Source organism: Diospyros lotus, chromosome 1, assembly GCF_014633365.1.
Source record: "Diospyros lotus cultivar Yz01 chromosome 1, ASM1463336v1, whole genome shotgun sequence".
In the NCBI taxonomy this organism is placed as follows: Eukaryota; Viridiplantae; Streptophyta; class Magnoliopsida; order Ericales; family Ebenaceae; genus Diospyros; species Diospyros lotus.
Window position 1 is genome coordinate 52,859,029 of NC_068338.1, and position 12,016 is coordinate 52,871,044.

General features: G+C 36.0%; 2 protein-coding genes across 4 annotated transcripts; one reads left to right on the forward strand and one right to left on the reverse strand.

Moving 5' to 3' along the window:
* Positions 1-2,637: 2,637 nt before the first annotated feature.
* LOC127794695 (uncharacterized) lies at positions 2,638-6,296 on the reverse strand. Of its 3 annotated transcripts, none has more exons than XM_052325942.1 (3): positions 5,227-6,295; positions 3,051-3,148; positions 2,638-2,936 (listed from the first exon to the last, which is right to left on the reverse strand). In XM_052325942.1, the coding sequence occupies exons 1-3, from the start codon at positions 6,034-6,036 to the stop codon at positions 2,840-2,842; spliced, it is 1,005 nt and encodes a 334-aa protein (XP_052181902.1). In that variant the 5' UTR covers positions 6,037-6,295; the 3' UTR covers positions 2,638-2,839. The 3 variants fall into 3 exon arrangements, with proteins under 3 accessions (XP_052181902.1, XP_052181907.1, XP_052181910.1); XM_052325947.1 differs by having other exon boundaries at positions 3,072-3,148; positions 5,227-6,294; XM_052325950.1 differs by lacking the exon at positions 3,051-3,148 and having other exon boundaries at positions 5,227-6,296.
* A 2,564-nt stretch (positions 6,297-8,860) lies between these two features.
* On the forward strand, positions 8,861-11,807 carry LOC127793269 (uncharacterized). Its single transcript, XM_052324116.1, has 6 exons — positions 8,861-9,401; positions 9,866-10,028; positions 10,265-10,441; positions 10,522-10,605; positions 10,857-10,938; positions 11,118-11,807. The coding sequence occupies exons 1-6, from the start codon at positions 9,184-9,186 to the stop codon at positions 11,558-11,560; spliced, it is 1,167 nt and encodes a 388-aa protein (XP_052180076.1). The 5' UTR covers positions 8,861-9,183; the 3' UTR covers positions 11,561-11,807.
* Positions 11,808-12,016: the final 209 nt, after the last annotated feature.

A 12,016-nucleotide genomic window follows, 5' to 3' on the forward strand; every position in this document is an offset into this window, starting at 1 on the left:
CCAGTGAGATATGATTTATCTAATTTAGTGGCATATGCATTGTTAAGTGCGGATGAGATGGTTAGAGCAGAGCCCTAGTCCTATGAAAAGGCTATAAACTCAAGGGAATCTCAGAAATGGCATGTTGCCATGGAAGCTGAGATGGAATCCTTGAAAAAGAATGAGACTTTGGTGTTGGTAGATAGACTCTTGGGAAAAAGAATAGTAGGTTGTAGGTGATTATTTAAGGTGAAAGAAAGTGCTGGAGATAGCATTAAGCCTAAGTATAAATTTAGGCTAGTAGCAAGGGGTTTTACCCAAGTAGTAAGGATAGATTTCAATGAAGTGTTTTCTCCAGTTGTGAGACACACTTTCATAAGAAGCTTGTTAGCTATGACAGCCTATCTAGACCTTTGCCTAGAGCAAATGGATGTTACCTCTGCATTCCTCCATAGCGAGTTAGAAGAAGAAATTCTAATGGATCAACCTAGAGGATTTGAAATTAAGGGAAAAGATTACAAAGTTTGATTGTTGAAGAAGTCCTTATATGGACTAAAACAGTCTTCTAGGAAGTCGTATAAGAAATTTGACTCATTTATGTTAAGTCCGGGGTTTATAAGAAGCTCATTTGATTGTTGTGTCTACCTTATGCATGTTTCCTTTAAAGCAACAATTTACCTCATGTTATACGTAAATGACATGCTTTTTGCAAATCATTCACCAATTGAAATCCAAAGTTTAAACCTGAAACTTAGGTTAGCCTTTGAGATGAAAGAGTTATGAGAGGTAAAGAAAATTTTAGGGATGAAAATTACTAGGGATAGACATAACCAAACCCTTTAGCTATCTTAGGAAGCCTATTTAGAGAAAATTATAAGGAAATTTCATATATTGGATTCAAAAGTGGTAAATATACCCTCTGCACAACATTTCAAGTTATCGCATACCCAATCTCCAACGAATGAAGAGAACTTAAGAGAAATGTAAAGAATTCTCTGTTCTAATGTTGTTGGCAGGCTTATGTATGTGATGGTGTGTTCTAGGCCAAACTTAGCCCATGCTATGAGTGTGGTAAGTAGATTCATGACTAATTCAAGGAAGGAATATTGTACAACTGTAAAGTGGGTGTTTAGATACTTAAAGGAGTCAACTAATAAGGTTTTAGTCTATGGTGGAGCTAAGGAATTGCAAGAGCCGAATATTATAGGTTATACAGATATAGATTATGCATTAGACCTAGATAGGAGAAGGTCTTCCACCGGCTTTGTGTTCCAATTATGTAACTCAACAATTAGTTGGAAGACTAATCTTTACTTGGTTGTGGTAGTTTCAACCAATGAATCAAAGTATATAGCAATAATCGAGGTTGTTAAAGAGTCATTGTGGTTGAAAGGTTTGGTTAGTGAGCTCCTAGGAAATAATGTGAAGATTATTCTAAAGTGTGACAGCTAAAGTATTACACACTTGACTAAAAATCAAAGTTACCATGAGAGGTCTAAACAGATTGACATGTACTATTTTATAAGAGAAATTCTTGAAAAGAAAGAGATTGATCTTATTAAAGTTGCAGGTAATGATATAGCAGAAATGTTTACTAAAGATGTTTCCATATCCAAATTGCATCATTGTTTAAGATTGTTACAGTTTTATGTTGTTTGATTGATCATTTTTCAAGTTTTCAAGGAGAGTAGAACGAGAATGATAAAGTTCGAGATTTACTTGAAACAAAATGGTGGAGAGTTATTGATATTTTGCCCGAGTTTAGTATGCTGGACGCTTAGAAGAAATCAAAGGAGTCTATGATGATGATCAAATGATAATTAGTGTGTAGGATATATCTGCAATTAACTAAAAATATTAAGGGTAGTTTAGAATTTATAAGAGTCAGTTATGTCCCTAGGTTGGTCTGCTCCTTTTAGTTTATAAATATGAGGGCAAGGGATCAGTGTTCGAGTGCAATGAAAAAGAGAGAGAGTTATGAGAATGATAGTTCTACGAGTCTTTTGAGAGAATTGTATTCGGGTTTGTAAGAGAATGCGAGTGATTCATTGTACTGATTTCTTTCATTTTTAGTGGATTGTTCTCTTGGTAGAGTTGTTGGATGTAGTGCCATTTCCATAGCATGAACTAGAGTAAAATCGACATGCAAGACTTGTGGTTTGATCTTCTTTTCTATTTTAAATTCTATCTTTCTTTTACTTTTTGTTTTGTGTATGCATTGTGATTGATTCGGTGAGTATTTGAATGAGTTATTGGGTACAAACTGTGCTTCAGTTTTAACACCTCAGGGTCTTGAAATCACTGAAATCTTTCTTCAGTTTTCTGTCTAGCTTCATGCCTGTCTTTGATCTTCATCTCGTATATGGGGTCTCTCTCAGAATCCTACGAGGGGCTGGGTTCCATGCATGATGCAACTTTCACTATCCCCGGTCTTTACTAGGCCAAATAAAAATTTGACTTTGTATTCGATAGCACTATAAAATCTATCTATATGGCAGTCATCTTCCTTGAAACATTTAATATACTCTACCTCCCATCACACAATAAGATCTATATCCTCGGCAGATGTTTCATCCAACAAGCTCTACAGAGATAATAAAAGGAAACTGCAAATGCATTCTAACAAAAACTTCATGTTGCATCAGGTAAGGCAGTGCAAAATCAGAATTCTTCGAATAATTGAGTTGATATAATATTTAAGCATTCAAACACTTACCTACATATTAAAACTTTGAACAAAAGAAAATAGAAGGCTCTGCCTAGGCCATCGAAGGTATAGTTGTTTGCAGATAATGGACTGCTTCCCCAATATCTTAATTGTCAATCCTTATACTGTTTGGGAATTAACTTGAGACAGCTCTTACTTCTTATGGGATTTTGACCCATCTTTCTTACTGGCAGGAATGCTCTTTATAAGAATAACAGATGAGCCGGGCTTTTTTGATTTCCTGGGGCACCTGCAAGACATTGAACAGGAAAAAAGATATCTTACAGTTGCAACATACTAGGATCAAGTTACTATTGGAAATAATAATAATAACAAAAAGAAAATGAAGAGTCAAAAACTATACGTCACAAACAAGTCCCCTTGCCTTTTTTTAGGAACTTGTCCGAGAATATCTGGTGTCTCTTTATGGTTTTTCTTCATTTTGTCACTCTGCAGATCTATCTGTAAAAAGATGAGAGGTTGCATAAAGCTTGTGCGTACCAGTGGCAGATACAAATTATTCAGGTTTATGGTCACATGTGCTGTATGATCAAGTTAAAATGGAAGAACAAACTGTTTCCTTTTCCAAGACAAACCAATATATTGAACAATTCAACTTATCTTATGCATTTTACGGTCAAACTGCACCAGCAATCCCACAAAACAATTATCATGCGGTGTGTTGTAGCCTCTAATTATCAGAGCTTCATGACCAATTAGCTCTGCTCATGCAATGATGAGTCCATGTAACATTTGTATCTCTGATCCAGTCAACTGCTATTTTAAGTGTAGATTTGAAATGAGACAACCATAGATAATCCCAGGCAAACTGTTTTGGAAGATGGCCCCAATTGTTATGAATTCATAGAAACAGTTAAAAAATCTCCAAGTTTCAAGTAAAGTTCGCCCTGACATGACAGTGCAAGAAGCAGCTTAGACCATACCCAATGTTTTTGTAATTACATGATAGCTCTCCTGTGTCTTTCAGAAACCACTAATGCTTGGAAATTACATTCAAGGGAATAGCATTTCTGAGAAAATCTAAGTTATCAAAAATAATCATAGTGAAAAGAGAAGTCAATCATATTGATTTCCATTAAGTTTCCATTAAGTAGGTAAAACGAAAAATTGAATCAATAATGATAAGTATTTTGTTCCACTAAATTGGACAGCAAAACACTATAAACATTCGGGCAGTTCAAAAATTAAAAATGATTTCTCCCTATATTTGTCCATTTCACCCCATGCCCCATGGTTATTAAAGATCTCTTCTAGGACCAAACCGGCTTGAAATTAGTTATCAAAACTATTTGTGAAGATAGTAAGAATATTGAACATAAGAAAACATACCATTCAATAGTTAGAAAACCAATCAAGTAAGAGTCTTCTAGCTGATTAATGACAGTGAGTTGGATAAAGATGCAAGGATCATTTGAAGAAGCATAGGCTTCCTAAGGTTTCAAAACCCACTTTGAAAGGAATATTTGCAGAATGGAAGGAATGATACGAGTATTAAGAGTAAAAGTCATAGGTAGATGAAGTGATTTTTAGTAAAAATAAAAGAATTGATATAAGGTTAGGAGTATAAGTTAGGAAAGGAGTAGAAGTATTATTGCATTGTCGGACAATAGTAAATGACAGGAAACATTCAAAGATCTAGGCAGTGATCTCTGACTTTATTGTTTCATCATCTCTAGAATTCTAAGCAGGTATCAAAGATATACTAGCAACAAGTCCATCTGTACTTGAAAACACCTTCGAAATAACACAACTAATCAACATTTACCAACCACTCCTGATGTACCAAAGTAAAATGAGTCCATACAAGTGAATTATGGAATCTAAAACTTAGCTGCACAACAATAAAAATCACAAGGTAAACATCACAAAAGTTGAACTAGATGTAGTCCTATAACCAGTATGAGAGAAGAAAAGCACCAATTACTTAATGAAGTATGTAGAACCGAGCAAATATAGATAGCAACATTGGAAGCATGCAATACGTGCCAAAAAAAAAGTAAACAATCAAGGAGAAGAAAATAAGAGAACCACACCACCCTAGCATTAGCATATTCAACCACCAAAGTCCCAATTAGCATGCACAAGGTTTACAGCGCGATCAAGTCCAATTTTATTTTAATCAAATGAAACGCAAAGGTAATAATGTAACTAAACACAAAGGTACATTCCTGGCATCCCAGTTTTAAGTTGATTCCAGTATCTTATTACCATTATCCACCATAGTACATGCTATGATCTGCATTACCATACAAACTAAAGAAAGCATATGTCTTCAACTTCTTCAAAACATTCAAAAGAGTTTCATCCATCAACAGAAAAGAGCTCACAACCATCGCATATAGTATAAACTATATGCGATAGTTTATACTATATGCAAGGAAAATTCTATACAAGGAAAACTCTATTCATTGAGATTCGGATTAAAAACTCTGTACAAGGAAAATTCGTTGTCATTCTCCAGGCCAAATATAGTATAAACTAAAAAGTGAACGTGGAGAACTGATGTGCGATCAACTTACATTATTCGATGTCATCACGCGGTCTTCACCATTGGCATCCTTGGAAGAACTGCACTGCTTTAGTTTCTTCACTCTACCGGCACTTTCATCCTCCAATGGGTTCAGTTTCCTCTTCTTCATCCCAGTGTTCGTTGACTTAGTCTTGTTCTCGCGAACCCTCCACACGTTCTTCCTTCTGAATAACAACTTCTCGCACTTCCACGACGAATAGCTGGTGTCTATCACAGTCACTTCGGTGCGTGAGAACCCAGCAAGATCAGCACGACAATTCTCATCCTCTTCACCATCCGCAGAACTGAGATCAACATCGATACCAATACCAACATTTTGTTCCTTCGGTAACCTTATTGGATCACTCGCCCCCTTCTTCTCCAAAAGGCTGTTCTCATCATTACGGGGTAAAATCCCATCACCGTTCTCACTTGACGATGTCGGATGAAGGCAAATTTTAGGGTTTGCTTGCTTACGCGAGCTCTTTTTCGCATTAATTCTCTGTAAATTGCTCCCATCTCCCATGTTGAACAGCTCAGCGAGGACATTGCTCATTACGCCGAACCATTCGCTCTCTCCGTTTTCTCGAGGAGTCTCCGCCTTTCGCTTGTCATCGGGAACTAGCTGTTCGCCCAATTTGGGGCCGCTGTTGGGATCGGAAATAGAGAGATCATCGTCTGAAGTATTCGATAGGTGAGAGTTGTGGTGGATAAGGAATTGCTCGAGATCGAGGCCGTCGCCGGACGGAAAACCCTTGGATGACCGAAGCCGGTCCAGCCACTTGGAACCGGACTTGCCGGCCGAGATTGAACAGAGCATTTGCGAAAATGACAGTGAAAATCCGCAGATTGGGGATGAATTGGAATTGGAATTGGAATCGGAGTGATTGAGAAGTAAGTAGTAGAATTTTGTGGCTTAGGCTTTTGCCGCTCCAAACCTCACAGTGCCCGCACACCGGGCCGTGAATTCTCCAGTGAGCATGGTGCGCGCAATACGCATGTGCGTGAGAGGGAGGGGGAGAGAGAGAGAGAGAGGTACTTGAAGAGTCTTAAAGACTCTTCCTGTTCGGCAGCAACACTCAGAAAACTTCAATTAAACCTCTTTATTGCAACATTTTTTACATGCCCTTTTGAATAATCATCAGATCTCTCACATCTTTTATAATCGTGATTAAGTCATATTTAAGTATTACAAAGTAAAAATAAATAGTATAATTTAACAAAATATTGCATACCCATATATCTCTTATGGTTGGGAATAGATTTTCTCAAAATTATTATCGATATTTTCTTGACTTGTCTTTTATGATATCAGTCAAACTAACTCTTTATATTTCAAATTTTATGAAAAATCTTTATCTTTAAATCGTTAAACTATGAGTGCCGATGAAACTTGAGGGTTAAAGCTTATAATATAGCCCGTTAGTTAACATGAGGTTTTGCCAAGCAAGCTTTCTAGGGTTTTCACTAGATATGGAGATGGCCACGATCCAATGTACCAAAATGGCATGGTGAGACATAAATTAAGTTGAATAGTGCCATATTTGGTGGAAACCTTAGAATGGTGGAGAATTAAGTGAACATGTATTAAAAAAAAAGGTAATGTTACATATACAAACAAACTTAAGTAGCTTTTATTCAAATCAGTGGTAAAATTAAAATATTTTTCAGATCAAAATATGAAATAAATAAGATAAGGATAATAAATATTTTAAAATTTTTATTAAACTATTTGTTAATTTTTTTAGAATGCATTAGGAGATATATAGATAATTTTTTATCATCTATAAGCAGGGGTAAAGTTAGAATTTTGATTCAGTGAAGACGAATCTAAATATAAAAAATATAATTTAAAAATAAGACAATAATGATAATATTAAAATGCTTTCACTAGACCTCACTTAGCTCTACCCCTATGGACCATTACCGAATTTTGCCTTGTTGGAATAATGTCGGTGACTCGGTGTTGCTGTCGTGCCAAAATTCCACTAGAATAGCTTTTTAAATTTTTTGATTTTGCAATCTGCAAGCAAATCGGGTAGGAATTAAGAAAAAAAAAAAAAAAGTAAGAAATGAGATAAATTTAAAAATGAAATTGATTAGAACATAGAAGTGAGTGGATTTTGGCCATTCAGGTTATTTGGACTAAGCTTTAATACAATAATTTTGAGAGTTGGGCTTGGGTTAAAAATAATATAAAATTAAAAAAAAAATTAAGCTCTGACCTACTAGGGGCAACTGAACTCACTTAACTGGGGCAATTGAACTCACTTAACTCCACCCCTGTCTATAAGGTTTATCTAAAAAAAATTAGATAAAAAGTCATGTGACTTATTTTTCAAGAATTATCAAATAAATTTAATAAATATAATGAAAAACACTTTTGTTTGAAATATTTTTTATATTTTACTTTTTTCAGTCTATATCTTAGTTGACAAAAACTATCTTAACAAATAATTTTCATAAATTCATAATAGTCTTATCTAAAATTAACAATAATTTTATTTATTATTATAAACTATTATTAATTTTGGGTATAACTATTATGAATTTGTGAAAATTAGTTGTTAAGAGTTTACTATTATTAATTTTGAATACAACTATTATGAATTTGTGTGTTTCATGTTAGTTTATGGGGGATTGTTTGTCAAACTTGTTTATTAGTATAGCATTTTTTATTGAAAAATGTAAAGGTTAAATTTCAATAAATGTACCTTATTAAACAAAGTGCATTTATAAAACATGATATATTTATTAAAATTTAATTATTATTTTACAAAATATGATACATTTATCATCATTTAATAGAAATATTTAAGTGCATTTACTAAACTTTAATTATTATTTTTAAGATAATAATTCATATTATTTATATAATTTTTATGGATTTATTTAGTAAGGTTAATTTATAGATTTTTACACACATGAGGTTTCTTAATTCGTTTCGATCCTCCACAAGCAAATGCACAAATATTTATGACTCAGATAGCGAAGGGCGTGTTTGGATGGATAACGAATGGTGGTGGTCTCCTTTGGAAGAGTATTTGGACTTTGGAAGTTGGAACTTTAAGGGAAATCACATCAAATATTACTAAATTTTAGTGTATTTTTTATTTTAATTATTAAATTTTAATTTTTTTTAATATAATCACATAAATTTAAAAAAAATTGTAATGTGATCACATATAAGATTTTTTAGACAATGTGGTAAATAATAAAAATTATGACATAATAACAACTAATCAAAATATGTCATGTGTCAATATATTAAAATATTATTGTATAATATTTTTATTATTTATCACATCAACACTACGTCACTCATTCTACCTATAAAATGGCTAAAAAATCTTATATGTAACTACATTACAAATTTTTTAAAATTTTTATTATCATATTAAAAAAATTAAAATTTAGTAATTAAAATAAAAAATACGTTAAAATTTAATAATCTTTAGCGTGATTTACCCGAACATTCAACTTGCAAGTAAAATAACAAACGGAAGAAAAAAGAAAAAATCCCACAAATCTTTCTCCTGGTTTCCCCTTCTCTACATGTCCCCATCCAAACACGCCCCTCGTTATCTCCAGGGCAAGCCAAAGACCATTTATGGTGCCGATTCTCTCTTTGCCATAGCCGCCAAATGCAGCGCCCTGTTTGGACGATATCTTCTAGACGGCCAAATCAACACACTGCCCTGCCCATTCATCCATCAAGCACCCCTCTCCACCTCTCAAGCCCCCATCACCAATCTCCCAAACGCTAAAGCAAACTGTCTTCTTCTCCTCCTCCCCCTTCTTCCCTATTTATATATAATTCCCTTTTCCATTTTCTTTCTCTTTCTTAACCTCTGAAGCTCCGCTGAGCTTGGCTGAGGTTTCCGGCAAGAAAAGCAATCCGTTTGATCATCGAGGCTTCCATGGAGATTCTTGAAAAACCTACAAGATTGATTGGGGCTTCGTAGAGATGTTAGTTTTTCTTGTTCTTCTTTGCGCTGCCTGTCTTGTTGGGGTTTTGGTGGGATGGGCTTGGAAGCCCAAGTGGGTGGCTTCGGTTGATAATGGCAGAATCAATCTGTCGGCGGCGCGTTCCTCGCATTCTACCATGGTTCTCTCCCCGGCGAAGGATTTTGGTTCAACCCAGGAAGAGGCTTCTGTGGCACTCACTGGAAGAAACCATTTCTGGTGACTTGACTTCTGTTGTTAAATTGATAACTTCTATTTTATTACCAACAAGAATTTGTTTGATTTGTTATGCCACAGTGTTTGGTCATACGAGAAGATGACCTATAGAGAGAGAGAGAGAGAGAGAGAGAATAGAATGAACTAAGTATTAAGTATGATATGAGTTATTGGGGTCTTATAGAAGACCTAAACGGCTGATGAACTAACTAGGATTCGGATTCCTAAGGCACCCTTTGTTACACCAATTGTCCATCACTTGTGCCTTAGCCCAACTTAGTCAGGACATAGAAGAGGATAATTGAAATTTATGCTATGTTAGAACAACGGATTTGTAAGTAAAATTACACGTATGAGAGTAATTTTCTTTTCCTTTTACTTGTGTTTCTGTTGAGAAATCATAATTCCAAGCATAGCCTTAACAAATTCTGCAAGAAGCTGCTGAAATTGTCATTTTGCTTGTCCAGTTCATTGTCACAGCCCAAGCAAGAAAATAGTGTTGTCACGGAGGAGGATTTAAAACATTTAATCCACCTCGTGGATAGGAAAGATGGGGGTCCCCCTTGGAAACATGTGATGGATCGTTCCACTCCCAGTATGAGCTACCAAGCATGTCAGAGGGATACAGAGGTGCAATTTATGCATATTTTTAAATAGTTAATTGTAATTGTTAGAAATCCTATTATTAGCATAATTGCAATTGGGCTAATACCCATTGGTTGTTCTAAGTTTGAAAAAGACTATGATACAATACAAATTCAGTGAGATATGGATACTAGGCGATTCACATAAGTAGTTATGTGGGTGCTGTTCTTAGCAAAGTGTTCAATTCTGTCTTTTTCACAGTTCTTTTGATGGTTTTGTAGACTGGTCCTCCTCAATTTTGCAGCAGGACTGTCTATGAGGATGCCACGCCTGAGTTACTAAGAGACTTCTTCTGGGATGATGAGTTCCGGCTGAAGTGGGATGACATGATGATTCATGCAGCTACGGTGGAAGAATCCCCCACCACAGGAGCCATGATAGTACATTGGATCAGGAAGGTGAATTCTTTTAGCTGCCGTTACTTAAGTCCCGTTTCTGTTTGCAAATGCATTAGTTTTCCTAATGCCCTTCGGCGCAGTTTCCCTTTTTCTGCAGTGACAGAGAGAATATAATTGGTCGCCGGATATGGAAATTGGGGCAATCATATTACTGCGTGACAAAGGTACGTGAAGTAAGGGAGATACTTTCAACCATTCTAGATGAGCCAAACTTGTAGAAGTTGACAGCGTAAAGAAAGGGAAGGGCATAAGTTCACAAAATCATGCATATAATACATGCATTAGTTAGTACTGAGGCAGAACAATGTCATTTAGGTACATATACAAATCTGTATATGGTTTTAGTTTTCATGATCACAGGCCAGTTTGCACTTATCCGACATTCCAATCTGACTGCTTAGTGTTGCTCTGGCAGGGGGTGCCCTGCCCTTCTGTTCCAAGGCACGAGAAAGCCAGACGTGTGGATGTTTACTACTCAAGTTGGGCCATTCAAGCAGGTAAATTAAGTTTTTGTTTTCGTTCCAAAGCTTCCTCCCAACAGTTGGGGGAGGTGTGCTTCCAATGGGAAGTTTTGCCAAGAAGACAAGCTTAACGAGGATGGTGTGGCCACTAGATGTTGGAAAGCTTCAAGTCTTTATACTTACTGACTGATTGGTTTTCCCTGTATGTGACACAGTGGCATCAAGGGAAGGGAACGGGCAGCTGACGGCTTGTGAGGTGATTCTATTTCATCATGAAGATATGGGCATTCCAAGTGAAGTTGTAAAGTTTGGAGCAAGGCATGGGATGTGGAGAGCTGTCAAGAACATGGAGCGTGGTTTACGGGCATACCAGAAGGCTAGAGCATCAGGAGCGCCACCCTCTCAGCCTGCGCTTATGGCTCAGGTGTACACAAAACTTGGTCCAGATTACTTGAAGTCCTCAGAGACTGCTCAAGACTCACCCAAGGCTGAAGGGCCGAGTTCACCTGAGAAACCACCCCAGGATTTGAACATACCAAAGCTGCTAATTTTCGCCGGGGCTGTTGCCCTTGCTTTTAGTCTGGAACGGGGCCTCTTGACTAAGGCAGTTCCTTTATGGGCTGCCAGAAGGCTTGGAAACATTGGAAGAAGATTATAGTTCTGCCAGAGGGTGCTGGAGCAGGTCCAAAAGATAAAATTGATGGCTCTTTCCCACAACTGAGCTGTTCATCGTGCATCTTGGCTTACCTATTCTTATTGAGCTCATCACTTCTTCTCTACAAAAAGATGAGGGTTAGTATTTCTTTGGTTTTCTGTTTTCTGAACACAAAGCCACTTTGGTGTTGTAAAAGTTAATCTGTAGTTACATTCACTGGAAGCAAGAACATCTCTATGCTTTACCTCCTCGTGATGGCGTATTTTTCTTATCTTTTGATAGATTTTCATTAGATATCTGATGGCGTATTTTTCTTATCTTTTGATAGATTTTCATTAGATATCAGTTGACAAGATCTTCTCTGCAAAACTTCCTTTCTTTCCATTGATTTTGCTTAAAGCATCTAAATAGAAATAAAAATATTTTATAGTTTTAATAGGAGAAAACTTGTTGAAAATA

Coding starts and splice junctions, on each gene's coding strand:
- LOC127794695 (XM_052325942.1), bottom strand. CDS start 6,036: ATGCTCTGTTCAATCTCGGCCGGCAAGTCCGGTTCCAAGTGGCTGGAC. Junction 3,149..5,226: donor GCGTGATGACATCGAATAAT/GTAAGTTGATCG, acceptor ATCTTTTTACAG/ATAGATCTGCAGAGTGACAA. Junction 2,937..3,050: donor CAAGGGGACTTGTTTGTGAC/GTATAGTTTTTG, acceptor AATGTCTTGCAG/GTGCCCCAGGAAATCAAAAA.
- LOC127793269 (XM_052324116.1), top strand. CDS start 9,184: ATGTTAGTTTTTCTTGTTCTTCTTTGCGCTGCCTGTCTTGTTGGGGTT. Junction 9,402..9,865: donor ACTGGAAGAAACCATTTCTG/GTGACTTGACTT, acceptor TTGCTTGTCCAG/TTCATTGTCACAGCCCAAGC. Junction 10,606..10,856: donor CATATTACTGCGTGACAAAG/GTACGTGAAGTA, acceptor TTGCTCTGGCAG/GGGGTGCCCTGCCCTTCTGT.